Below are 25,585 nucleotides of genomic sequence, written 5' to 3'. Positions count from 1 at the left end.
CTGAACTCCTTTAGCTTAAGGACTTGTCTGTGTTACAACCAGTGTGAAGGCCAGTTAATGTTATGCCTGGCTCTAAACACAGTTAAAACTGAGCCACTGTGGCATCCAACGATGTTTCGGCCATGCCAGAGGCTGATGGTGTCTCAGAGTTGCTTTCTTCTTACCAGTTCAGGACATTGTGGACAGGGATCTTTAACTGTTCCTGGGTACCAGCTGACTGGTTTGTCTAACTACCTCTCTCCCAAATATTTGTGTGGTAGTCTATGCCTTACCCCATACATGGCACTGCTATTTTGTGTGCGGTCCTGTGGGCATTCTATCCCCTGCTGAGGTACTTGCTAGATCCAGAAGAATCCCTCCAGAGAAATTCAGAGTCCTTCCACCATTGAAGGGGGATTACTGGCTGCTGTAGTTAGAATGATTTGGCCCATTTCTTCCCAGATAAACCCCACTCTGATGTGCCTTGTGACGGGTTTGGGCCCTTTGGGGTGTCACCTGATGTGCTGGGATGCCACTGAGTCAGCCTATTCTGCCAAGCTGGGTCTCCTTTACCTGGCCTTGCTGGGTTAGGCTCACAAGCCTCTTCCAGACAAGCACACAGGCAGGGCCACACCCAGCTGCACAGAGACACAGAGATCCGCTTTGGAAAGATTCAGCCTTAGGGGCTCGCCCCAACACTCTGGTGCCCACTCCCTTTAAGGGGGACAAACCCAGAAGTTTTATGAAATTCACCCTCCTCCCTCAATGTGGAGGGAGATATGCACAACTTCTTGCCCACCCCCACCCCCAATTAGAAATTACATAAACTGGGTTATATTATAAACAAGAAATGTTTATTAACTAAGAAAAGTGAATTTTAAATGAATATAAGAGAACAGAACAAAGCAGATTATTGACTAAACAAAGCAAAACACGCAAGCTAAGCTCAATATACTTAAGAAACAGGTTACCAAGTGTAAATTCTCACCCTAAATGTTATTTTAGGCAGGTTGCAAAGTTTCTGTGGTTCAGAGTTCCAGTTATATTCCTTTTCCGACTGGACCCCTCTCTCAGTCTGGACTCCTCGCTTGCCTTCCCTTCAGGTAGCTTTAGCAATCTTTCTTCTTGGGCAGACAGGCTATGGAGGAGGAGGAGTCCAGTTTGCCTTCCTCCCCTTCCTTAAATAGGATTTACATAAGGTGGGAATCTTTTGTTTCCCAAACTTGATCCCTCCCTTCCCTTCCAGTGGAAAGTTACAAGAAGTCCCAGATAATATTTAGTATCAGGTGACAAGACCACCTGACTCTGTGGTATCATAGCATCCATGATTCAGTGGCAGTATGGAGTGTCTGCAGGAAAGCCATCCCCAGTCCATTGTCCTCGCTGAGGGGTCATCAGCCCTGTCTCGCTTTTCCATTGTTCTACCTGAAGTGTTAGCAGTGGGCGTCACCCAAAGTAGCATATTCCTCATTTCAGATACAGGCATACAAATTGGATAATCATATTCAGTAAATTATAACCTTTCCAATGATATCTTACAAGACCCTTCTTGCATTAAGTACATCTCAGTTATGTCATATTCATATCATAAGCATATTTTCATAAAGAATATGGAGTGAAATGTCACATGCCTCTTCAACTCTGCATTTGAACATCATCATCTCAGGTAGGCCTCTCCCTCTGGTTAGAAGTCATTGCGACATGACCAAGCAGAGGCTTCTCATACTCCTTTTAATAAAGGCAAGAGGTTTTTTGGGAGGTCTTCAATCCATCTCTTCAAGTGTTCCATGTTGAGAAGAGCCATATTCTGTTGCCTAATATGACTTACTGCTTATTAGTCAGTAGCGGGGATGGTCACATCCAAAGAAATCATACCAAGAAGTTGGAATCCAAGCAGAGGTTAGCCAATGCCTTTTTCATCTACTTGTGATCCCCTAACGATTCCAAAGCCTGCAGCCAAATGGTTAGCATTTTAGAGCATAAGGCCATGGATGCAGCCCACAATCATCTCTTGAACTGCCTGTCAGAAGGGTCTTTGCGGAAAAACACCTCCCTCAACATTGAGAGTACCAGTGTGTTCACCAAAAAGGGAACTGCTGTGCCTGCGCAAGGGAGAGGACCCAAGTCTTGCACCATCTCTCAGACATGCAGTAAAAAGTAGCGTATCAACTTTGGGCAGAGTAAGAATGTGGCTTGTCTGAGGATTCTGATTATGCCCCCTGTGGAAAGGGGAAGAGTTTTTTTTCTGGCCTTCTCATGGGCTTTCAGATCTCTGGATTCCTCCCATGACAAAATCCAGGATTGTGTTCTTAAGTCAGGGGAAGATGCTTTCCTCTGTACACAGAAATCAGAGAGCTTCCTGGAATGCCAAGGTACCAGATGGCCAAACACTGGCCTGCCCACTGTTCTGAGCTCAATCTGTGTGGAGTTTTGGGAGGAATATAGGAGATCTGATCATTTCCTGTAACTTAGACTCTTCAATAGCAATTGAGGAGGTCCATATCAAGATAACAGGGCTAAGCTGCACCTCTGTGCCCTTTGTGGAGTCTCTGCGCACACCCCTTCTAGTCTTAGACTTTGTGCCTTTACCTCTCCTGGGGTGGAATCCTGGGATTCTCCCAGTCTTAGACTGGACCCTGGTGGCTCAATTGTGCTTACCCAGCAGCCTGGCTGGGTTTGGCACCTGTGATTCTTTCCTTTTGGAGTCTGTGACAAGTGGTAGAGAGAGATCAGACCGCCTTCTTAACATCAAAGTGTTGTTTATTTTCACATTAGGAATAAAGCATTTAGGGACAAGAGTTTAAAAACAAACGTTATACATGCAAGTCTATCTTACCTGAAGGCCTGCCAACTTGTAATGAGGGCCTAGTCAGGCCTAGCTTCTTCAAACATCCCAGCAGGTGCCTGTCTTAGTCTGGTGTCCCCAACAACTATCTTCTCTCTTGAGTCCCTTTGCTCATGTTGGTTCCCAGGTTTTCGCCTTGCTTGTCCAAATCAGTTCCCATAACAATGCTCAAGGGTTTATTGAAGAATGTCTTATCTTGAGCCACTACACCCCTCTATGCTCTCACCCAAGTCAGAATCTTGACCCCCAGAGCCTCCTATGTGGTAGGGCCTACCTGTCCAGCAGCAGCACTTCTTGTGGGGCCTCCATTTCTTTCCCAATTGAAGATGTATGTTCAGTGGGGCAGAAAAGGCCTACCAGAAAATGGACCAGGCCCACTCTGCAACACCCCATTCACCACTGTAACCCACTGGTTCCCCCCACTATCGCAGTAATCTGCAATTGGACTTCTTGCCCTGAATTAGATGATGACTGGAGAAGAGAGAAGAGGGGCTACTAGTAAGAGGGTTTTGTCAGGGCACAAAATCCTAGCAACCAGGTAGGCACTAGAGCTACCTACAGCAATGTAAACGAGGATCAGCACCCACATTCCACACTAGTAGGCTCTCCTCAAGGAGATCCGTTTTGGGGATCCAGTGATATTAACCAAAAACTCATCTTGAACAGAATCCCACTGAGTTACAGCCTTACACTGAACTGGGGGTATAGTCCCCATTAAATCATTTAATTCTCTCTTTCAGCTGTTTGTTTTAAAGGGGTGTGACTGACTCCAATAAAAAAAGCAGTGTATAAAATACAAGACCACTCCACTGTAATTAAGAGATCGTAAGTGCCCAGGTCAGCAGAGTACATTCTAATAATAAAACGGAGGCTTTCGGAATACAGAGGGCTTGTCCAATGATCTAAAATGGATCCAGAAGTTATCAGGGTTTTAGCACGATAATCTGGAGGATTTTGAAAAACTTTACGAGTTTTTACAAGTAAGAGTTTAAACCCATTTTCATAGCTGCATCGGCTACTTGCGTCATATCTGCCAGTAATAGGAAGTAAAATGAAAAACCAAGAGTGACAACAAGAGGCAAATTTCTTTCCCTTTTTCTCTTTCGCTTTAAAGGCATTATCATGAACAGGGTAGATTTAAATTAAATCTCACAGACTGGCATCAAGAAGATTGCTGACCTCAATCCCAGCTAGCTAAATCTTTACAAATGTTATTGTTCTGACATCTAATACACAACATACATTAATTTAGCTGACTGGTTACAAAACTGTGAATCTGGCATGATTAAATCAATCAGTTTCACTTCTGGAAGACTGTTTAAAGACAGCTTTACTTTCCTCCACACTCCAGTTTGACAGTAGCAGGTTTTATATATCAAAGTACAAGTCCTCAGAGTTTGCACTCAAAACAGTACACACCATATATCCAATTCATTCCAGAGAGCTATTAGTTCCTAAAACCACCAAAAGACATTTTAAAAAGCCTTTCAAATTTTTAAGTGGGTGCAAAATTGTTTGAACAGTCCTAAACACCACCCTACTTTCATTTAAAGAATTGCATTTAGTGGGTTCACTGTTAAGGCAAGGACAACAGTGGAGGAAAGGAAACATTTCAGAAGGCCACAGTAGCATAAACTGCTCTGTTTAAATGACATCAGGAAGCACTCAATTTAACGTAATTGCTATCAGCTTCCCCACATTACTAGCCACCAGTAAAATCAGTATGAAGTTACAAATAGTTTTAAATAACTAAAAATCTCTCCAAGGAGCAAGTAACTATGCTCACCTGTTAACCAGCTACATGGAGAACAAAACAATTAACTGTTACCTGTATTCAAATCAATCTGATTACAGTCCATCCCCCATTCATTCACTGGTTCAGTGCTGGGCTCCCCTTTTCGGGTCAACATCTTAGAAAAGCCACTTGAAAGTGTAGAGAAGATACCATGGATGAAATATCCCTGTTGCTCACAATCTACTGAGCGTACTGGTTGCAGAAATGGCTTTACACGTCTATTTCTCCAGTGTGGTGCAGGCTCAGACATAGACCTGCTGAATGGAACTCGAAATGGTATACTATCTGCCTGGCTCATCTTTCTTGCTGGGTCTTCCTGGAGATCATCAGCACCACTATTGTCCATCCTCAAAGGGCATTCAATAGGACTTAGCTGATTATGTTTCCATTTAAGACTGTGAGACAACTCTCTCTTGCTCCCCTTCCAGAGAAACCTGGGATGCGTCTGCCACCTGTATGCACCGAGTGACTTCCCTAGGTCTGAAACAGCTTGTTCATGTGTCCTCTTACTCTTCATTTGGTAGTACCATTGATAGTCCTTCAAATTAGCTGCAACTTTTGTACTTCCACTCCCCTGTTCCGACAACGATCTTCTAAAGACTTCAGCAGAGGGACGGTACTGCTTTTTAAACACACTCATTTTCCACCATTCGACTTTCAGTTTCTTTAACTTACACTTCCTTGTGCTTTACCAATCATACAGCTACAGTTCACATTCGTCAAGAGTACTCAAAAGCATTTTAATGCTTGAGTTGCTTTCTTCAGTAGTGTGGCTACGAATGACAGCAGATGTTCTTCCTGATGAGCTGGAATCAATCGGGTATCATTTAGATATAGAGTTTCACACCATCACTTATTACTCCATATTCTGTATCTCAGTAGAGTCTTCAGCACACAGGAACCCTCGCCTACAGCAAATTGTTTGGCTTCTGAAGATCAATTCAGCTCTGCGAAGTCAGTTGTCATTTCCTGCGCTTTCACGTTTCTGCATCAAACTTTCAGGAAATGACTAAAAAAAAACCAGTCTTGAAAACCCACAATGGGGTTCTGAGCCAATCGTAATTTACTTTTTCACTTTGCAACAACAGTGGGTTAATAAGGGAATGTGAAATTACCTTAGCTTAAAGCCACACATTCATGCAGCATGAAGTCTCAGTAACAAAAATAAAATAAAAAAAAATAAAAATCTAAATTAACAGTCAGCCTTCTTATGTTCAGGATCTAAGAAGTTGGGTACATCAAGTGATAGCTTAAAGCAGCACTTAATGCAGAAGAGCAATTCCTGAATAAATCTGTTCAGTGTATATTTACCATACATAGCTTGTCAAACAAAGTATCTCAAAATTCCTTTACAGAGGCAAAGACAGATTCATAAGAATTGGGTGTTGCAAACCTCAGACAGCAAGGCAAAACCGATGTTACATGGATCAGCTGGAGTAAAGGAAAGAAAGCTGTAATTTGGAGCAACAATAATGTAAATATACTGAAGGAAAATATGCATAGGGAAGGAGGAAAGAAGAGAGAAGGTGGGTGGGATTTAGTCAATCTTTAAAACCAAAGTGAAGAAAGGGAAAGTTTTGAGGCAAACTCTTGTGGCAAATGGAACATGCCTTTCCCCCCCTCTAATAGGGAGTAGACTTTTGCTTTTATAAATGTAATTGGAATAAGTGGGTTGGAAAAAAAATATTCCTATCTGTTTAACCAAAGACATTTTTTTGCCCTCTCTACAGCTTAAGAAACAGCTGACTATTTTAAATTTGTTAAAGAAAATATCTGCTGCTGAACTCAGATCTCATATGCCAAGTTTCAGACCAGAGCAAGTTGTTTTTTTTAATAGTCTATTCATAAACCCCTGAAAATAGGGGGTTTATAATGGAAATATTGACAGACCCTTGGCTAATGTTACAACAGCGACAATCAAAAAGACTTTTCTGGTAGTATAAAAGGATAATCTGGCTTGGCAGACCAATACAATTGTCCATCCCACTACAGAACCTTTGCTTTGAGCTAGAGCTCTTTCATCAGCCAATGTACATCACTGATAACTACAGAAGGCAAACACTGTGAATTGCTCCAGCAATTCCATTCTGAATCAACAATGGACTGGGACTGTAAAGATATCCAACCCACTACCACCAATTCCCTTTAAAAAAAAAATCTTGTGTTTTCTGGCATGTACGATATAGAAAGATAGCGACTGTGTTTACTTTAAAGTGGCCAGATTTATGAGTAACAAAGAAGAAAATCTGAAAAACAGAATCCAGATTGAAAAATGTATTGTGTCGAGTCCTCTGTTTTGTAAAAACCATGTTACTCTCTGGAACAGATGAGTAAATTAATTCACTATGAAAGAAACAAGCCACTGGGCAAGAGTGTCACAGACACTGCCCAAGGAGACAAGATACAGCTAATGCATACGTGCCTACAATCAAGCACTGGCCAGAGGCTCAGGCTCTTGTGGGATTTCTCAGGTCATCTCCAAAATCTCAGTACTCCTGATGGTGCAGTGGCTGTGGGTACTCTTCAAGAGCTGCAAGCACAGCAAACACTAAAGCGATATTGAATAGACTAGAGGAAGGAGAGAAAGTTGGATCCTGCCTGGGCAGGCCTGAAAAGGGAGTTCATGGGCTCCAAAGTTGTCCAGATTCATTTATAAGCAAGGACTATTTTACAAACAAGTTTACATTCAGCATTTCCCATCTCTATCCTCATCCCCTTAGGAGACAGGAAAACAAGAGGACCACTAGTACATCAGAAGACAAGAAAGTCTTCTGCTTTCCAGTTTCTTACTGTAGTCATGTATGGTTCAACATCTTCATTGAGAGAGCAGAAAAACAGCAAATGGAAGAAAGTTCTAGGATTCAGAGAATTTCATCCCCCTATTCTCCAGTATGATTTTAATCATCAAATAAAAGCTTTGTGTTGTCAGAAAAAGCTCCCATCCGCAGATCATACTCACAGTGCATGATACTGTTCGTATCTGGGCATTTCTAGTTCACCAGTCACTTTAATAGCAGTGCAGAAATGCCGGAAACACCTGTGGCTGGCCTGTGCCAGCTGACTTGGCCTCACAGGGCTCGGACTAAAGGACTGTTTAATTGCAGTGTAGATGTTCAAGCTCAGGCTGGAGGCCAGGAGAGGATCCCAGAGCCCAGGCTCCAACCCGAGCATCTACACTGCAATTAAACTGCCCCATAGCCCAAGCCCAAATCAGCATACACGGGCCAGCAGTGGGTGTTTAATTGCCGTATGTAGACATATTCTGAATATCTAGGCACCAACATGTGTGTTCCCAGTACCTTCCAAATGTAGCTTTTCCCAGATCAATCCTTTCCTGGGTTGAACATTCACCATACACACAAACTGAACTATATCATAAACAGAAATGTCTTGCAGGTATATAGCAAGGAAAGAAAAACAGGGCAGCTATTTAGACATTTTCCTTCATTTGTAACTTTGTAATTTCTTCAGAAAAATGCACCTGATGAACTAGATCCTTGACTACACCAGAGCTCTGCTCAGTGCAGCTGAAAGAGAGAATAAAGAGGGCTATATATAGGCTTAGCAGAGTTTGGTTTATATGTTATTATTTTGACAGAAAATATAAATGTTTATATAAGATTTTTTTTTATTTTTATTGATTCAAATTTTCACAGTTGTGAGAAATTATGGAGGTGGTCAGGCAATTATTTAATGACAGTAGATGCAGAGATCCAAAAAAAGAAAGTTTTATAACTGTTAAAACACAAATTGTAAACTGTACACGTAACAACATATCAAGTAAATATCCTTAAATCAAACTCTAATAAGTTCTCAAGAAGTATTTTTTCTTACTTTATCTACCTGTAAATTCCAATTATTAGTGGTGGAAATATTTTTTCATTAGTTTGTGTGCGTGCGTGCAAGGTGAAATCAATGTTTACTAACCGTAACTGATAAAAACCTAATGCTTCCAAATCTAGCTATATACCACCTTCACTCTCCCCTAATCCCAGGGGCTGCTGAGGAGCCAGTTCAGTCCAGGCCACGGTTCACAGCAGCTTCAGGCTGTCTTAAACTATGCAGACTTGTAGTGATTTTCAAGGAGACATGACTGGGACATGCTGAAGGAATCTTCAGCCATCTAGTTAGGGCAGTTTACAACCCCTTTGCACCACCAAAACTGCAGAATCTGGCCCAGTGTCTCATAATCAGAAAGAAGTTTTATTTTCCCCTTTCCAAAGCCACATATTGTGATTTAGTGTATTTAGTGGTTCTAGCAGGAGAGGCAGAAGAAATTTGCCTTACCCTTGAGTTCCCAAGTTAAAGGAGTTTAAATAATGTGTCTTAACATACATAATGTATTCTATGTTTATATCAATCAAAAGGGGAAGAGTTCCCCACATTTCACAACAGATTATTTAAGATTGCACAGGTCACCTGTAAGGAGAGCCTGCTTTGCCTTAAGAGTGACACCACTAAAACTTTAGCAAGGAAGAGTGTGTAACATGGATTACTGATGGAAAAGTAAATTAACCTGCCCTTGTCCAAACTTAGTGTCATATTTGTGACAGCAATTAAGACAAGTGTGATTTTTTTTTAAATCCAGCTAAGACCTCTTTCTCCTTCCATGACTGGTTAATTTTCAGTTTCTTGAGGAGATTTTACTCTGTCAGCTCTTCTTGTGTCACACAATTTTGCTATTCTGATTACTTTCTTTGAGTCCATTTACTCTCATTCTTGAGTGCCTTTGTCCTTTCTCTTCTATAATTTTTTCTTTGCCAATTCTAACTATTCCTCAGTTTTGCTCCCCAGTTTTGTAGTCCCCCCTTCCTGTTCCCCATTCAGCAGGAAGCTATATGCTGCTTAGAGTGGAGGCATCTGTTGGTGGTTCCACATGTCCAGGTTAGTTATGCTCTTGCTATTTAGTTGATTATCACAGCAGCAGTGAAAAGTGAGGTCTGAACCACCTGTTGCTGCCTGTACCAAAAGCCCTGTGGCTAGCTTCATTATGAACCATAGTGGAAACAGGGAAGGAAGGCAGGTTGCTTTCAAGAAGCACTCCAGCTTCACTTTCAGCTCAAGAAAACATTAATTATGGCAAGGGAATAGTACATTCTAGAGCAAAGGTGGGCAAACTATGGCCTGCGGGCCGGGTGTGGGGCCCCTGAGCTCCTGGCCGGGAAGGCTAGTCCCTGCCCCTCCCCTGCTGTCCCCCCTTCCCCGCAGCCTGAGCTCACCGTGCCACCAGCGCGGGAGGGGGCTGCACTGCAGGGGTAGGGGACAGCAGGAAAGGAGGCTTACCTGCAGCCTCAGGGGAGCAGATGGGCAGTGCAGATGGTGGGAACGCAGTCGGAGGACTCAGGAGGAGCACCGGGTGGCCACGCAGACTGCGGGAGAGAAGCAGCGCTTTGAAGGGGAAACTGCTGCTTGTCTCCGGCTGCCCCTGCTCTTCCTGAGTCCTCTGCCCATGTTCTCAGGGCTGCATTTAGAAAGGGGCTTTGAGGAGGGGTTGGATACGGGGTGGGGTCCCGGGGGGGCCTGTCAGGGGGCGGGGGTGTGGATAGGGGTCGGGGCAGTCAGGGAGCGGGGGGTTGGATAGGGGTGGGGTCCCGGGGGGTGGTTAGGGGCAGGGGGTCCCAGGAGGTGGTGGTCAGTGGACAAGGAGTAGGGGAGCAGTCAGGGGGTAGAAAGTGGGAGGGGGCGGAGAGGGTTTAGGGAAGCACAGCCTTCCCTACCCAGCCCTCCTTACAGTTTTGGAACCCCGATGTGGCCCTCAAGCCAAAATGTTTGCCTACCCCTGTTCTAGAGTCATACAATTTTTCCACTTGTCAGGTAGTTACTCTTCCCTGTACTCCCCAGGCTGGAGACCTCTGCTTTACCAGCTAGGGCTAAAGATCTATAGCCTTTTCTTTACGTATCACATTACCTTGGAGCAAAGGATTGAACATTGTTTGGAGACAATTATGGCTTCATTTCAATTAAAAAATTAGACCCAATAAATACTCATTGACATCTCTCTGGCAAGTTGTGGAAACTGTTACATTTGAAAAAAATTGATCATGTTTTGTTGCACTGCCCTGCAGTCAATGTCAATTCACGACCGCAGGAACAACGAAAAAGGGGGAGGGGAGCACCATTAAGAGCAGCAATGGCCAGAACTCCAGCAATCAAAGAAAGTAAATCAAAGAAAGCTAATTTCCCCAGATGCTAACAGAGGCTTTAAATTCATATATTTAATCTGATTTATTCTGGTTGCCTCTTACCCATCTCAGTGGTTCTGCTTGTGTCCGTAAATTGACTTTAGTGTCTACATTTGCCTAATGTTTTACCGTTCCTCATACTACTTAATTAAAATATTCTCCAGTCAGTGTAAGGTGTATTTCTGGTCAATTCTACAAAAACATGCTTGACAAGCATTCTAACAGCTGCTGCTAGGACTACTACATGCTTTAGTTAAAGGTAGAGTGGTGGGTTTTTTGTTTTGTTTTGTTTTTTAGTAATCATACTAGCTGAACACATCTTATAGTCTTCCCCTTTGCAAAATGTTAAGCACATTTTCTGAATGCGGTTGAAACCATAGTCAGTGCAGATGCAAATTCTGTTTGGACATACGTTTTTGAGAAGATCCCACATATGACCAGCCAAGAGAGAGAGAGAAATTAAGTTGGAAAATACACAGCTAGTTGTGTCAGCATTATTCTAAAAAAAAAAAATGGATGTAATACAACACTAGTTAAAGGCAGAATGAGATAGACAGTAGTTGATAGCTTGCCCAAGGACAGGAATGATGATCAGTCCCATTCCCTTCCCCCTCTGCTGTTGTCCTACAAACAGCTCATTGAATGAGAAGACATCATTGTCATCTTTCCAGTGGTATTTCAGTTATATCAACCAATCTGCTGATCATTTTACTGTAATTCATCTGTAAGATGATTTCCTATTGAACAGAATACCATAACCCATCGACATTTTTATGCCACAGTCCATTTCCAAACAAAGATGCACTATATATACACATATGTAGGATAGTTAGCCCTTCTGCATGCATAATACAGGATAAAGCAACACAGAAAACAAGCTATGAATTCAACTATTTAAAAAGTATCTTTAGTTGGCTGGGGAAGTTCAGACAAAAATTCTATGTTATGCTACTCTGTTTCAGAACTAAAGAAAGCAAAAGACGCGAACCATTAACTCCTCCAATGATGACAAGTCCAGGAACCTCAAATCAGAGATCAGTTTGTTTAAATGTAAGTGAAGAAAGAAAGGTATTTTACTAATTACTCTCTTCATTGATGCTGCCATTGCTCATCAAATGAAAAATGGACTTTTAAACTGAAGGAAACATTGTCTGGCTATCTCCATTTACCTGAAGTTCAAGATATTCTAAACAACGGGTGGCTCTTCTCTGAAAAGTGAACCTAACAATGGCACAGTGGGGTTCTGAGTTTATTGTGTCTCGATGATTTTGCATCAAATTTGTTTACTCTAGAAATAAAAAGATGATTCTTCTAACTGCAAATTCAGCAAACTCAGCCTGGGCTCAGAATCAAGCTGTGTTCTGTATTTCTCATGCAACGCTACCAGTAATGAAGATGCTGGAAGCCAAACAAAACTTTCAGCTACACCAATGCAACCCCACTGTCTTCAAATTGATCTCATTTGGCCTTCAGAATCTATTATTGTTGGTGGCATCCAAGACAGTTAATGTATCAGAGTTCTTCCACTTTGCTCAATCTTAGTCCATTTACTCAGAGACAAGAATGCCATCATTTCAGACCATAAACTCTTCATGGGAAGCATTTACATGGTCTGTTGTATCGCGATAGATTAATTTGCAACAGTGCAAATTGACTTACTGGTTAGGCTGGGTCCCAAGCCGTGCAAAGTCACCTATTAATCTGTCAATAGGTGAAATAACTGCAGTGAAAGAAACAGGCTCATTGGTTAACTGGAGAACATTTATTCATACTATTTTCACCTTTGATCTCCTGTTTTTAACCACTGAGCATACATGAACACAGCCTCATGGCTCACAAGAATTCTTGGCATGAGGGCTACTTTAATTCAACATTGATAATTTTGACCACAAGTTCTGTTTGTTTGGGGTTTTTTTGAATAATCCACCAGTCATTTAATCATTGGATTTTCACACTTAAATGTAGTAAGATAAGCTTTATTTTTTTAAAATCTTCAAAAGACAATTAACAGTACAATATGGGGGGAGGGATAGTTCAGTGGTTTGAGCATTGGCCTGCTAAACCCAGGGTTGTGAGTTCAATCCTTGAGGGGGCCATTTATGGATTTGGGGATTGGTCCTGCTTTGAGCAGGGGGTTGCACTAGATGATTTCCTGAGGTCCCTTCCAACCCTAATAATCTATGATTCTATTTAGTCTGCAGAAGAGTGGTTAAGCACTGGAATAAATTGCCTAGGGAGGTTGTGGAATCTCCATCATTGGAGATTTTTAAGAGCAGGTTAGACAAATATCTGTCAGGGATAGTCTAGATAATACTTAGTCCTGTCATGAGGACCAGATGACCTCTCAAGGTCCCTTCCAGTTGTACAATTCTATGATTCCAAGAAAACTTGCAACCTAAAAAGGCAAAAGCAGATGAAGGGAGGGTTGAAGGGAAACAACATTCAAGAAAAGTAAGGAGGAAGATGGACAGGCATGTGTCTTATTAGTTACATGTTTACTTGTTGGTTTCAGGAGGGAATAGGGTTTTCCTTTTTGAAGTTAAGCACACTGAGTGTTAGCAATCACTTGGAATGTCATTGCTAATGTTATATTAACGTTGTGAGCACCAGTGAGGCTTTTTTTTTTTAAACCTTGAGTATCTTAAGGATACTGAAGAATCTCACAGATTAACATAACACTGCTATTTTTTTTTTTACAATAAAAGTACAGTTGCTGACTTGCATACTTCAGCTACTAAAATATAAATATTCATGCTCAGTAACTAAACCATTCCCATTTAATCTGTACACAGACAAGAAAAAGATGATGCTGGTAGAAAGAGGCGTGCTGCAAATTGCTAGCCAGAACATCAATCTCCTCTCTTTATCAAGAAAATCTGCCTTCTGATCATCAGATTCACAAGACAATGTGCAGTCTTAGTGCAGGACCCACCACGGCTTCTTAACGCATGGCCAGCAACTGTGGAAAGAAATACAGTCTTTCATTTTCAGCTAGTCATGAGATTGTACCCATTCCTTTAAAATAAGGAACTGGCCACTGTGAGTCATGCCTTTGCCACCTCTTGGTTTAGTAGTGCAGTTATATCTAGGACTGAAGGCAAACCCACATGGAAAACTACAGTATGTTGTTCACAGTGATGGGAATGAAAAATGACCAAGCACTCTTAACTAGAGACAGAAATCCCACAAGAAGGGCTAGTCCCCAAACACCAAGTAACGGTAGCTAAACCAAGTGGTAGAGAGCAAATTCCTTTATAGAAACTATTTTGCAACCTTTAAATATGCATATAGTATCAAGTAAGGAGTTAATACTGAAGAATATTTGGGTTGGAAAATATACATAGGCTCACCTATAAACTGTTCTTTTGGAACCAAAACAACACTTAATTACATTAGATCAGTGGTGCACAAACTTCTCCAGTTGTGCCCCCGCACCACCATTAATGGAATCTGACCATGCCTCCACTCCATTCCTGCACAGCCAAGGCTTCCTCAGCAGCGTAGATTGGGTTGAAGGCAGAGCTGTGGGCGGAACTAGGGATAAGGGAGGAGCTGGAGCTAGCGGCTGAGCTGGTCTGAGGGCAGAGAGGGAACGAGGGCAGAGCTGGGCTGGAGGTGGAGTGGGGAGGCAGAGTGGAGCTGGGGGGTGGAGCTGGTCCTAGGGGCGGAGCAGGACTGGGGGCTGAACAGGGTTGGGGCAGAGCTGGTGTGGGGGCAGAGTGGGGCTGGAAGCAGGGTGCTTCCTCCCTGCCCCCCATGGGGGCTGGCCCTAGGATTGCCAACCCTCCAGGATTGCCCTGGAGTCTCCCGGAATTAAAAATTAATCTTTCATTAAATATTATGTCATGTGATGAAACCTCCAGGAATATGTCCAATCAAAATTAGCAATCCTAGCTGACCAAGGCCCTGCTGCACGTCCCCCTGAACATTCCTCCGTGTTCCCTGGGTGGCATGTCCCACAGTTTGAGGGCCACTGCATTAGATCAAGTTTCCCTCAGCGTGATATCTAAGACAAACTTGGAATAGGGAGCTCAGAGGAGTGCGACCCACACAGGGGCACAAAGAAAAAGATTTCTGCAATCTGGTTTAGAAAGAGGATAAACTGCAAGATATCTTGGCTATGTTTTTTTCTGTTGTTTTAATTGGGTTTACTTAATCTACTTTTACAAAACTACTTTGCATCGAGTTTACACTTACTGCTCTATCTAGTTGGTACTCTGTCACCTTTTACATTTTGTTACAACTCCAGCTACTGAAAATGAAGGGAGGAAAAAAAACAAAAGAACTATTACTGGACTTGTATAATTTGTGTCACTGTAATAAGAAAAAGCTATGTGCACATTTACAGAAGTCCTGCTAGAGCTGTTCATGCCAGGAAAGCTGCATACGTTTCTTAGTTTTTATTTTAAACACTGGTTGTAAAAATAAATTTTAATTTCCTAAATCCTCTTACAAAACAGTGCCAAATGTGCCATTACTGTCTACTTTCCCTTTAATCCTCTTCCTATAAAAGATCCAAAGAAGCCATTATATATGTATGTCACATCCATGCTCATATAATTCAATGGTTTCTAAAACTAGTGCTGAAAATAGAAAAACATTAAGTTTGCGATCAAAACCCATTAAAATCAAGTATATTCAAATGAAGTTAGCCACTTAATCCTCCCTCTCCCTAGCTCTCTCTCCTCCATGTGGAGGTCCCCACCAGTTCCCTTTCCTCATTCAGTACTTCCCCATGACCCACCCAGCTCAACTGTAAACAACTTCTGGAGGACCAGAAGTTTTAAACACTAATTGCTTAGTAATAAGCATTACTAGTCAAGTGAAAAATGTTAATTGCTAAGCAGTTGGAGGAGATCCAGTCCTTGACAATAAAGATTCATTAATTTCTTTTAATGCCCTTTCTGTGAAAGCTAGCCAGTTCCTGAGAGTGTAGAAGCAGAAATACTGGTACAAAATTCTAGTTCATCTTCAGTATTTATTGCATTGAGAAAAAGGCCGCTGAAGCCTACACTGCAACACTGCTTTATATATGAATAACAGAGGTACATCTGGATACGGCCTTCACTACAAATTCAGTACGGTGCCCTATGTGTTGTTTGGACAGTCTGTATGTAAACACACACACAAATAAACCAAAGAAAAATTTATTTAACCAGCTATGGGAAAAAGCAATCTAGAGCTTTCTATATTCTTTCACTTTCAAAGTCAACTCAGACTGCACGACATGCTAGAGCTGGAACTGTACATAAAGTGCCCTAGTGCCAACCATAATTGGTAAGTTAATAAGAGAGTCACAGATCCCTTTCAATTGACCCAAACATCACGATACATAGCTAAATAGCCTCAAAGATGACTTTCCTTCCATTTGCTAAAAAGACATTTTTCAAAATGCTAAGTTTTGTTTATGCAAAGCTAATTAATGACTTAACATCCCCTTCCCATCTCCAATCACTGGGATCCATCTGCTTCCCGCTGCAATACTTCCTGTAGGTGAAGACCACTTCTCCTAGACTACGTGTCTAGAACAGCGCACCTGACATATCTACATGTGACTGCTTCACATAAGTGAATGAAGACACTCAGGGGAAAAGCTGAGTAGTACCTTAAAAAAATTGCTGTGTTTGGCATCATTATCTACTGAAACCTGAATTAGCATTCCTCTGAATGCAATACTACAAAGTGTTAATTCGGCAAACTCTCAGCTAGAAATGCATGTCAGAGACTGGACCAATTTGTTAAGTGCTTGCAGGACAAGATCAGCAATTCTGAATAAATCAGAAAGCTAAGCTAGTTTCCAGTATCAGAATGGGCCTGTGACCAAAATAAATGGCAACATCCTTCTAGCTTAGTCCTCAGTCATCGTGTAACTACACCACTGCCTGACATCCATTAGCCACAGCACTGGCCCATGTGTTCTACCCTTCAGTGCTTTTCTTTTTACTGAGTTGACTTACAGTTGATGTAGCTACATCAGCATACATATACCAGTGCAAATTTCTCTAATGCAGGCCCTCAGTCCTGACTTGTAACAGTTATTATTACAGGATTGGCTTCCCCAATGCAGGTACTGCCAACTGTGCTATGGACAAAAACATTGTGGGGCTTAACTTGAAACAAATAATTAAGACTTAAATATGAAGTCATATCTAAAAGAAAAAGACAAGTAGCATTAACATATTTCATCTCCTTTAATGACAATCTTTGTAAGATCCCCCTCAACTGAAAAGAAAATCTAAAACTAGCAACTGTTCTTATTCCCACTCTGATATCCATTTCTTTATGATTACAGATTGGGTTGAATACCACGTCAAATCTTCGCCAACCTACTGATTTAGCCTTTTACTGAAACTGTTTTCCAGTAGGCAAAATTACCTTTTCATCTGCCCAATCCTCTTTTCACTTGAGCCAGGGAAAAAGTATTACACTTGGAATCTTTTAAACCAACATTCTGCCAGCAGTAGACAATATTGCTAAATTTGATCACAGCATCAAGCAAACTAACTGGAAAGTTAGCGTTACTGACCAAAGGAAAGGATTTGTAGCATGTACACGTGTTACTAGATAAATATTATACCAGAGGCCCTGCTGACTATGTTCAAACAAAATTCACCATTTTTCTCTCTCCGTCCCCCTTCGCACACAGCTGTAATAAGTGACCACATCCTCTACATGTAGGCTGTCAAAAATAATGAGACCTGATAATTTTAGCATCCACCATTTCATGCATGCACTACTGGAGACAGACACACCATAATAATGGGACATCATTCATCTGACATCAAAAGCCTTGGCGGCTGTAAGTAGGAAAGGGAAGGCTAAACATCCTGCCCCACAAGCAGCATCTGTAGAATATTCTTTAACTATATATAGATGGGGGGAGGGGAGGAAAAGACAACAGAGCTTGTAATTGATGTTATCTAGCAAAAATGGTGAAGTTACATAATTCAGTCTGACTTTTTTCAAAGTTCCAGACATATCAAATTATTTTCTGTAAATTTACAGTGTGTACATGTGTGCAGCCACGCACTACTTCTACTGTTCCAAGTTGGACGAGTTAAAGGTAATCTGTTAAAGGAATATGGAACAAAGATTCATTTAATAAAAATAGAGATTAAAAGTATATTAAAATCAGTTCAGTCTGCAAATCTTAAACAGTGCAAAGGGAAAAAAAGGAAGAAGAACAGGACAACATAGGTGGAGTCTTAGGTTTGGTGTTACAATCTTGGGGAGGATACTAAATTCCACCACTATGCATTGAGCTGTCCATAGGGAAGTAGAGCAGAGAAGACAGGGTGGTACCTCTGAAGTCAATTCCACCATCTAATAAGATTTTAATGTGGCAGCAGTAGAAGGGAGGATGACAGAAGGGAAGGGAGTAGAAGTAAGCACAGCAGCGCCTTTATATAAGCTTATCCTGGGAAGGGCAACTAGCTACTATACAAATATCCATTTGAATGTAAAAAGAGAATGTTATGTTACACAATAAACAAAGTTACCTAAAGTACTCTGGTATAGAACAGAATAGATTCTAGGCTAGGATCTGTGGTAATAGCACACCCAATTTCTTCAGTTAATGAGAAATCAGCTGCAGCTATACTGTAGTAGGTGATAACGTCACCTGCAAAGTGTTCAGTAGTGGTTTAACGCATAAGGAAAAAGGAAAGTCAATTGTTAATTTAGATTAATTATTTATATTTAACAATAAATTTAGACATAGAGGAAGATGATCTCAACAGTAATCACAGTTTAACCATTCTAAAATTAGGTCAATTTTGGGGCCTACTGTAACGAGAAATCTCTTCTGGATTTTAAATAAATTTTGAAGTATTTAAAGAACTTACTATGTAAAAACACATTACTTCAACAAATTGTAAAAACGAATTGGTTACATGGGACCTAAACAAAGATACTCTGCGTATTTTTGCTTCCCCTCTACTCTCAGTCTCTCCAGCAACAGCAAATTAAATATATTTCAAGACCTAAGTAAATATTCAGTGTGATGTCCCTTCACTAACAAGTTATGTAAATTTTAACTATTATTGCAGGGGGCTTTTTCCAAATTAAAAGGTTGAATTTTGAAAGAAACAGAAGTAGTAGCCTTTAATTGTGGGTTTGTTCTGAATGATTGTGTAAAAATGGCACAGTCTTACCCAAAGAATCTGTTCCATGTATGTATGTATTGAGTCATATCTATTGACAATAGTGAGAAAAACAAGTTATTTTACTCCTGTTACCAGAAAAGACACGGTTACGGCTAAGAGAAAACAAGCTAGAATGGAAATATTTACACCTTTCTCTGAAACAGCTACATATTGTCCACCTAGGGGGAAATATACTGTATTAAAAGAATTATTGATCTAATCCAGAATGGCAATTCCTCTGTTCCTATTACACCTATAGCTAGCAGAATTTAGGAGGAACAGATACGCTGACCAAAACCTCTCAAAACCACATTTGCAGAAATTGCTCTGATTTCACAGACTGTTTTGTGAACCAGCAATCCACAATAATAGAAAACCTGAACACTGGTGACAGAAGCATTCTCACAGAGTGAATAAACAGCCTTTTTTCCAGCAAGCTACTATCCCCATGAAACACATCTGAAGTTGTAACTTCTCAGAAACTGAAAAACCTGAAAAAAAGCCAACATCTTCATTCCAAACCAAGAAGTAAAATCAACCACTGCTCAATCAACAGTATTCTCCAATACCATTATACACCAATATATTATTACAGTATAAATACGGAACAAACTTCAGCAATATCCATAATTAGAGCACTTACGTTCTGCTGTGTAAATACCACAAATCTTTAATAGAAAAATTATGTCTTATATTATGGTTCCTGCACTGGTGTTAGCCAAGAGGCTGTGGTAGACAAGGTGGAAATACCAACTGTGGGGGCAACATTCATTCATCTGGAGTATTTGTCCCAAATTTTCTCCCCTCCCCCCCAAAACACAAAACATATACATCAGGCAGATGATCCCAGCCTTTGCCACCTCGGAAGCATTATGAAGACTACTTGATTAGTCTTTTCCCTATGCCAAGTGGTCATGCATTCAGGATTTCAGTTTAGTGTTAAGAAACCCTAATGGGCAGACCCAAGGGCTTTGGTGCCCTTATTAACAAAGTAAAGAAGACTTCCTAGATGTTTTCAAGCGAGAGATCAGACAATTACGTTAGCTCACACAAGTTGTGTGTACCTTTCCAGCATTTTAAACATTTGACTTATATGATCATTACACACACAAAATGACTAGTTTCACTCATAGTTAACCATTGAAGTATTTGAAACTTACTGATCGGATTCCTATTTTCTGATCTGGGCAGTGACTGCTGAATGAGAAGCAGACAAAGAAGTTACTATCTATTAGATTATACTACATCACTTCTTGGGGAATAATTGGCACCACAAGTTACAATATAGGGAAACAGCGAGAGGGAGTGGGGTCTGCTGTTTAGTGCAGGAGGCCAGAGAAGGTGAATTCATGAGTCCAGGAATCCTGACTCAGTTTCTGATCTTGGGTGAGAAATTTAATCCCAGGGGTCTTTGTAAAACTGGGATAATGCCTTGAAGTAGATCCAAAATGCCATACAGACATTAGTCAGTGATTTTATATACGATGTCATCATTACCTTATAATTACTATCTCCAAATCGGCCCTGTGAATGTCAGTAAGTAGAAATGGATGTCAGGGAGGAAATATGACAATCTGTCAAAAATCTTGGAGACTATAAGAAGCTCTTTAGTATATTCTGAGACTTTCAGGGATACAGCAATCAGCTATTTGCTAATAGGGTTTGTGATGTACCTCCAAGACCAGGATCAGGGAGGTGCAACAATGAAGGAATGATCCTCCATTCAGCTGGGAAGCAGCCCAGAACAATGAGGTGACTGAAGACCAATGCCTTGTCTACACTGCCACTTGACAGCGCTGAAACTTGCATTGCTCAGGGGGGTGTTTTTTTCATACCCCTGAGAGAGAAAATTTCAGCGCTGTTTTTTTGTTTTGTTTTTTACAGCACAGGGAGAGCTCTCTCCCATCGCTGGTGCCACAACTACACTGCCACATTAAAGCGCTGCCACGGCAATGCTTTAACATTGCCCTAAAAGAAACCAGTTCTCCCCAGGTTGTTTGCAGGGGCTAGAGCTGGGCAATAAAAAATCTCAAGAGAAAGGAAGGAACAAACAGAAAGGGTGTTAGCTCAGCAAGCAGATTTTAACTGATGCTTGGGTTTTGACTGCTGGATCTAAATAATTTGAAGGAAGCTTGGTGGAGGAGTTACAGGAGGCTCCGTGTCCAGGAACAGACGACAGAGCCAGGGGAGTGAGTTCCAGAAGAGAGGACCTGGGACTCCGGGAGGCACTGACCAAAGCCTTTGCAAAGAATGCTGTAAAGTGGTGAGGACTGAGGGAATAAATTGCCTACAGATGTTTATTAATTTTGCCTAAATTTGAGCTTCTCTTGTGATTTGAAGTCTGAGAGTAATTTGCTTCAATTATCATGTGTCCCTGAAGGGTTAAATTATAGAACAGAATATCCAGGAGGGTGAAGCATCTACAGCGGCTGAGAGGGTCAGCTCTGGTCCTGGTGGCCCAATGCAGCTGGACCAGAAGGTCCCATTCCCTAGAAGTGGTTCTAGACAGATACTCTACCTGGGAAGTATGCCCAAGAGGCCAGAGGCAGAAGCTAAACCCTGCCCCAAACCCAGGGGAGTTTAGAAGCAACAGATCCAACATGAGTATCCAAACACAGCTGGCAGGTGAGCATCCAGGAGAGAGAGAGCTATGCCCAGGACTATCGTTTAAAAATAAAATAGTCTTTCTGTGCCAGTTTATTTATATTTAAATCTAATGCTAAACTAAATATATTTGAAGGTAACAATGTACAGGAGGCTTTTCCCAACAACTGAAGGATATAGGATAACTCCAATGATCAGAAGAGGAAGGAAGGAACAGATTGTCACTTTCAGAAGACTATTTATGGAAAGCCTTTTCCATACACACACACCCCTTCACCACCAAAAAGAAAGAAGGACAGCGTGCACACATGGCAATACATCTGTATGAGGAATGTGTTCTAGACAAGGACCCCCATCACCAAGATTACCCCTCTGAGCTGACGGCTCTCTGTATTCTGTCTGGGTACGTCTACACTACGGGATTATTCCGAATTTACATAAACCGGTTTAACAAAACAGATTGTATAAAATCGAGTGTGCGCGGCCACACTAAACACATTAAATCGGTGGTGTGCGTCCACGGTCCGAGGCTAGCATCGATTTCTGGAGCGTTGCACTGTGGGTAGCTATTCCATAGCTATCCCATAGTTCCCGCAGCCTACCCCGCCCCTTGGAATTTTGCCTGATGAGGCAAAAATCATTGTCGCGGGTGGTTCTGGGTAAATGTCGTCAGTCACTCCTTCCTCTGGAAAAGCAACGGCAGACAAGCATTTCGCGCCTTTTTTCCCTGGATTGCCCTGGCAGGTGCCATAGCATGGCAATCATGGAGCCTGTTTTGCCTTTTGTGACTGTCACCGTATGTGTACTAGATGCCTCTCACAGAGGCGATTCAGCAGCGCTACACAGAAGCATGCTTTTGCTTTTGCATGACAGCAGAGATGGTTACCAGCCATACTGCACCATCTACCATACCATAAATTGGTAATAAGATGATCATGGTTACCAGTCCTTTTGCACCATTTGCTGCTGTCATAAGTGCCCCTGGCTAAGATCAGACAGGGGTGCAAAAGCCAAAATTGGGAATGACTCCCTGAGTCAATCCCTCCTTTTTGGTATCTAAAAATAGAATCAGTCCTGCCTAGAATATGGGCAAGTGTACTAGAGAACCACTGTATCAGAGAGCACAGCTGCTCTGTGTCAGATCCTGCAGAAATTATGAGCTGTATGCTATTCACAGGAGATGCTCCTGCAACAACCCCACCCCACCTGTTGATTCCGTTCTTCCCCCAGCCTTCCTGGGCTACCGTAGCATTGTCCCCCCACTTGTGTGATGAAGTAATAAAGAATGCAGGAATAAGACACACTGACTTGTTAGTGAGAAATGAGTGGAAGGCAGCCTCCAGCTGCTATGATAGTCCAGACAGGACAGTAAGGAGTGTGGAGGAGAGGAGCCCAGCATCCCTCTGCTAGACCAGGGTCAATTGAATCTTTTTTTTTTTTTTTTTTTTTTTTACACATGAAGGGTGGGGGCTGACGGAGCTCAGCCCCCTGTTTCTATGATGACGATGGTTATCAGCCATACTGTACCATCTACCAGGAAAAATTAGGGCCAGGCGCCCTTGATCGACCTGACGGATGCTAGTCAGCATGGTTACCAGCCCTTTTGCACTGCCCCATGTGCCAATAGGCTGATGATGAGGACGGGTACCAGTCGTTTTGCACCATCGGCCACCCATGGCAGGGGGGAGCAAGGATGTTGGTGTTGAGTGCTGCAGCATCGCGTCTATCTGCAGCATTCAGTAAAGATAGGGTGACATGTTAAAGAGTCAAGAGAGGATTGTTTTCCCTTTCACTTCTGGGGGTGGGTGGGGGGGTGCGTAAATTGCTGAGCTATGCCCTGACCCACCGCGGACACTGTGTTTGACCCTAGAAGCATTTGGAGCTCAGCCAAGAATGCAAATGCTTTTCAGAGAGACTGCAGGAACTGTGGGATAGCTTGAGTCCTCCAGTCCATGAGCGTCCATTTGATTCCTTGGCTTTCCGTTACGCTTGTCACGCAGCAGTGCGCTGAGTCCCTGCTATGGCGTCTGTCTGGAGATTTTTTTAAAATGTTTTTTAATTCGTCTTCTGTAACGGAGCACTGATAGAACAGATTTGCCTGCCCTTACAGCGATCACGTCCGCATGGTCCATGCGGGAGCTCTTTCTTTATTTTGATTTTTAACTGCATCACCACACGTGCTGATTGGAGCTCCACACTGGGCAAACAGGAAATATTCAAAAGTTTGCGGGGCTTTTCCTGTCTACCTGACCACTGCATCCGAGTTCAGATTGCTGTCCAGAGCGGTCAGTGGTGCACTGTGGGATACCCCCCGGAGGCCAATACCATCGATCTGCGGCCACACTAACCCTAATCCGATATGGTAATACCGATATTAGCGCTACTCCTCTCGTTAGGGAGGAGTACAGAAACCGGTTTAAAGAGCCCTTTATACCGATATAAAGGGCCTCTTAGTGTGGATGGGTGTGGCGTTAAATCGGTTTAAACGCGTAGTGTAGACCAAGCCTATGGCAGCCAGAGAGAGGCATAACCCCAATCCTGAAACAACAACACACAACAGCAGCCTCAGGCGATCTCTATGACATCAGCACTTTGTTTCTTCATGCCTCATTTCTGTTCTGGAGAGATTACTTCACTTTCAAGTTCCAAATTATTTTGATTTGAGTTTCGTTCAGCACAAACATTCACTTATCAGATGACTAAACTGCATATTTCTGAGGTCAATCCTCAATCAACTTTGCATACATAGTCCAGTTCTTCAAGCTATGAAAGCTACACTGAGGACCTTATCTACAATAGACAACCTAGTCTTAAGCAAACCACTTAAAAAATATTCTTAAACATTTCTGTTACGATATTTTCCCCCGTTTTAACTGCAGACTCCTCTACCAGGGACTGAGTTTTTCTGGCCCTTTGTGTTATTGCTTAAAAGAGGGTCTACTCTGCAATTCATACTTCTGTAACACTTTTCATCTCAAAAGCATTTACCAACTAACAACTAAGTTTCAACATCCCCAGTGAGGTTACTGTTACATCCTCATATAAACAGATGTACACAGAGGTTAAAAGACTTATAAGAGGCCACACTGCAAGTCATTGGCAGAACTCTGAAATAAACCCCAGAAAGCTCCAACAGTACTAATCCAGAACTAACGACTGGATCCTATTGCCTCCAGAAAGATAATATAGGAGTGACTCATCCATTCTTAAAGTGCCATTCTGTTGCCTGAGCATAACCTATGGCATTTTATTTACTTCCTTCAGTGGCAAAATCATTACTTTTTACTCCTATTGGCCTAGAAGATTTAGTGCAGCTATGTCTCTTGGCCTATCCAAGGCCGGGATCAAGTGTCTTGATGTTTTTGTCTTTTGGCCTCGAGATGAAAACCTTGTCTGTCTCTCTGGGATCTTGAAGTAAAAATATTATCTAAGTTGTTCTGTTCAGATTCAGACCACAATCAACAGAACTGTTAAGTAAGTACTGACTGCAGAATCTGTATTACACATGATGTGAGCAGCAAACAACACAGCTTGACTTCCACACTGCAGGGTAAGTTTCCAGACAGTTAGTAAACCAACAAAATCCAACAAATATGACGTCACTCAGACACAAACATGGATACTCATTTCAGTTCTTAATAGACACTTCAGAGTAAAGCACTGCACTTTTAAAGTAAGACCAAAAAGGTAAATTTGTGCATTTCAATCCCATTAGGCCAGTAATTCTCAACCTGTGGCCCAGTCAGCTCATAGCTGAGGCCTGTGTGACATCTTCCAGACCATACAGGTAGTATTGGATGCAGCCCACAATGGTAAATAGGTTGAGAATCACTGCATTAGGCAAAAAGAAATTATAGGTTCACTTATTTACATACTATAATTTTTTTTTTAAAGCTGCTCTCAACACCTGAAGCCTTCTTATTCTAATGACAGTGCCTCAAAGGGAGAGGAAAACTGCTGCAATCAGATCCCTGCATTTTATATGCAATACCACCAGGATTTAGATTTGCAAAACTGTCAGTAATGTTCAAAGTGA

At 41.9% G+C, this 25,585-nt stretch overlaps 1 protein-coding gene across 13 annotated transcripts in view; it reads right to left on the bottom strand.

Moving 5' to 3' along the window:
- RASAL2 (RAS protein activator like 2) overlaps nt 1–25,585 on the bottom strand; it is a 313,872-nt gene that overhangs the window by 175,613 nt on the left and 112,674 nt on the right. For 4 of the 13 annotated variants that reach the window (XM_039484226.1, XM_039484227.1, XM_039484228.1 and 1 more), the window contains exon 1: nt 4,653–5,536. The exons of 5 other annotated variants lie outside the window; for them this stretch is intronic. In XM_039484226.1, the coding sequence (XP_039340160.1) occupies nt 4,653–5,259 (607 nt within the window). In that variant the 5' untranslated portion in view covers nt 5,260–5,536. Of the gene's footprint in view, nt 1–4,652; nt 5,537–25,585 lie in introns of those variants that run through there. 4 more of the 13 variants (XM_039484229.1, XM_039484230.1, XM_039484231.1 and 1 more) reach the window with 1 other exon arrangement.

The sequence above is a fragment of the Mauremys reevesii genome, linkage group 8 (assembly GCF_016161935.1).
Source record: "Mauremys reevesii isolate NIE-2019 linkage group 8, ASM1616193v1, whole genome shotgun sequence".
Taxonomy (NCBI): Eukaryota; Metazoa; Chordata; order Testudines; family Geoemydidae; genus Mauremys; species Mauremys reevesii.
This window is presented reverse-complemented; position numbering and strand designations above follow the sequence as displayed.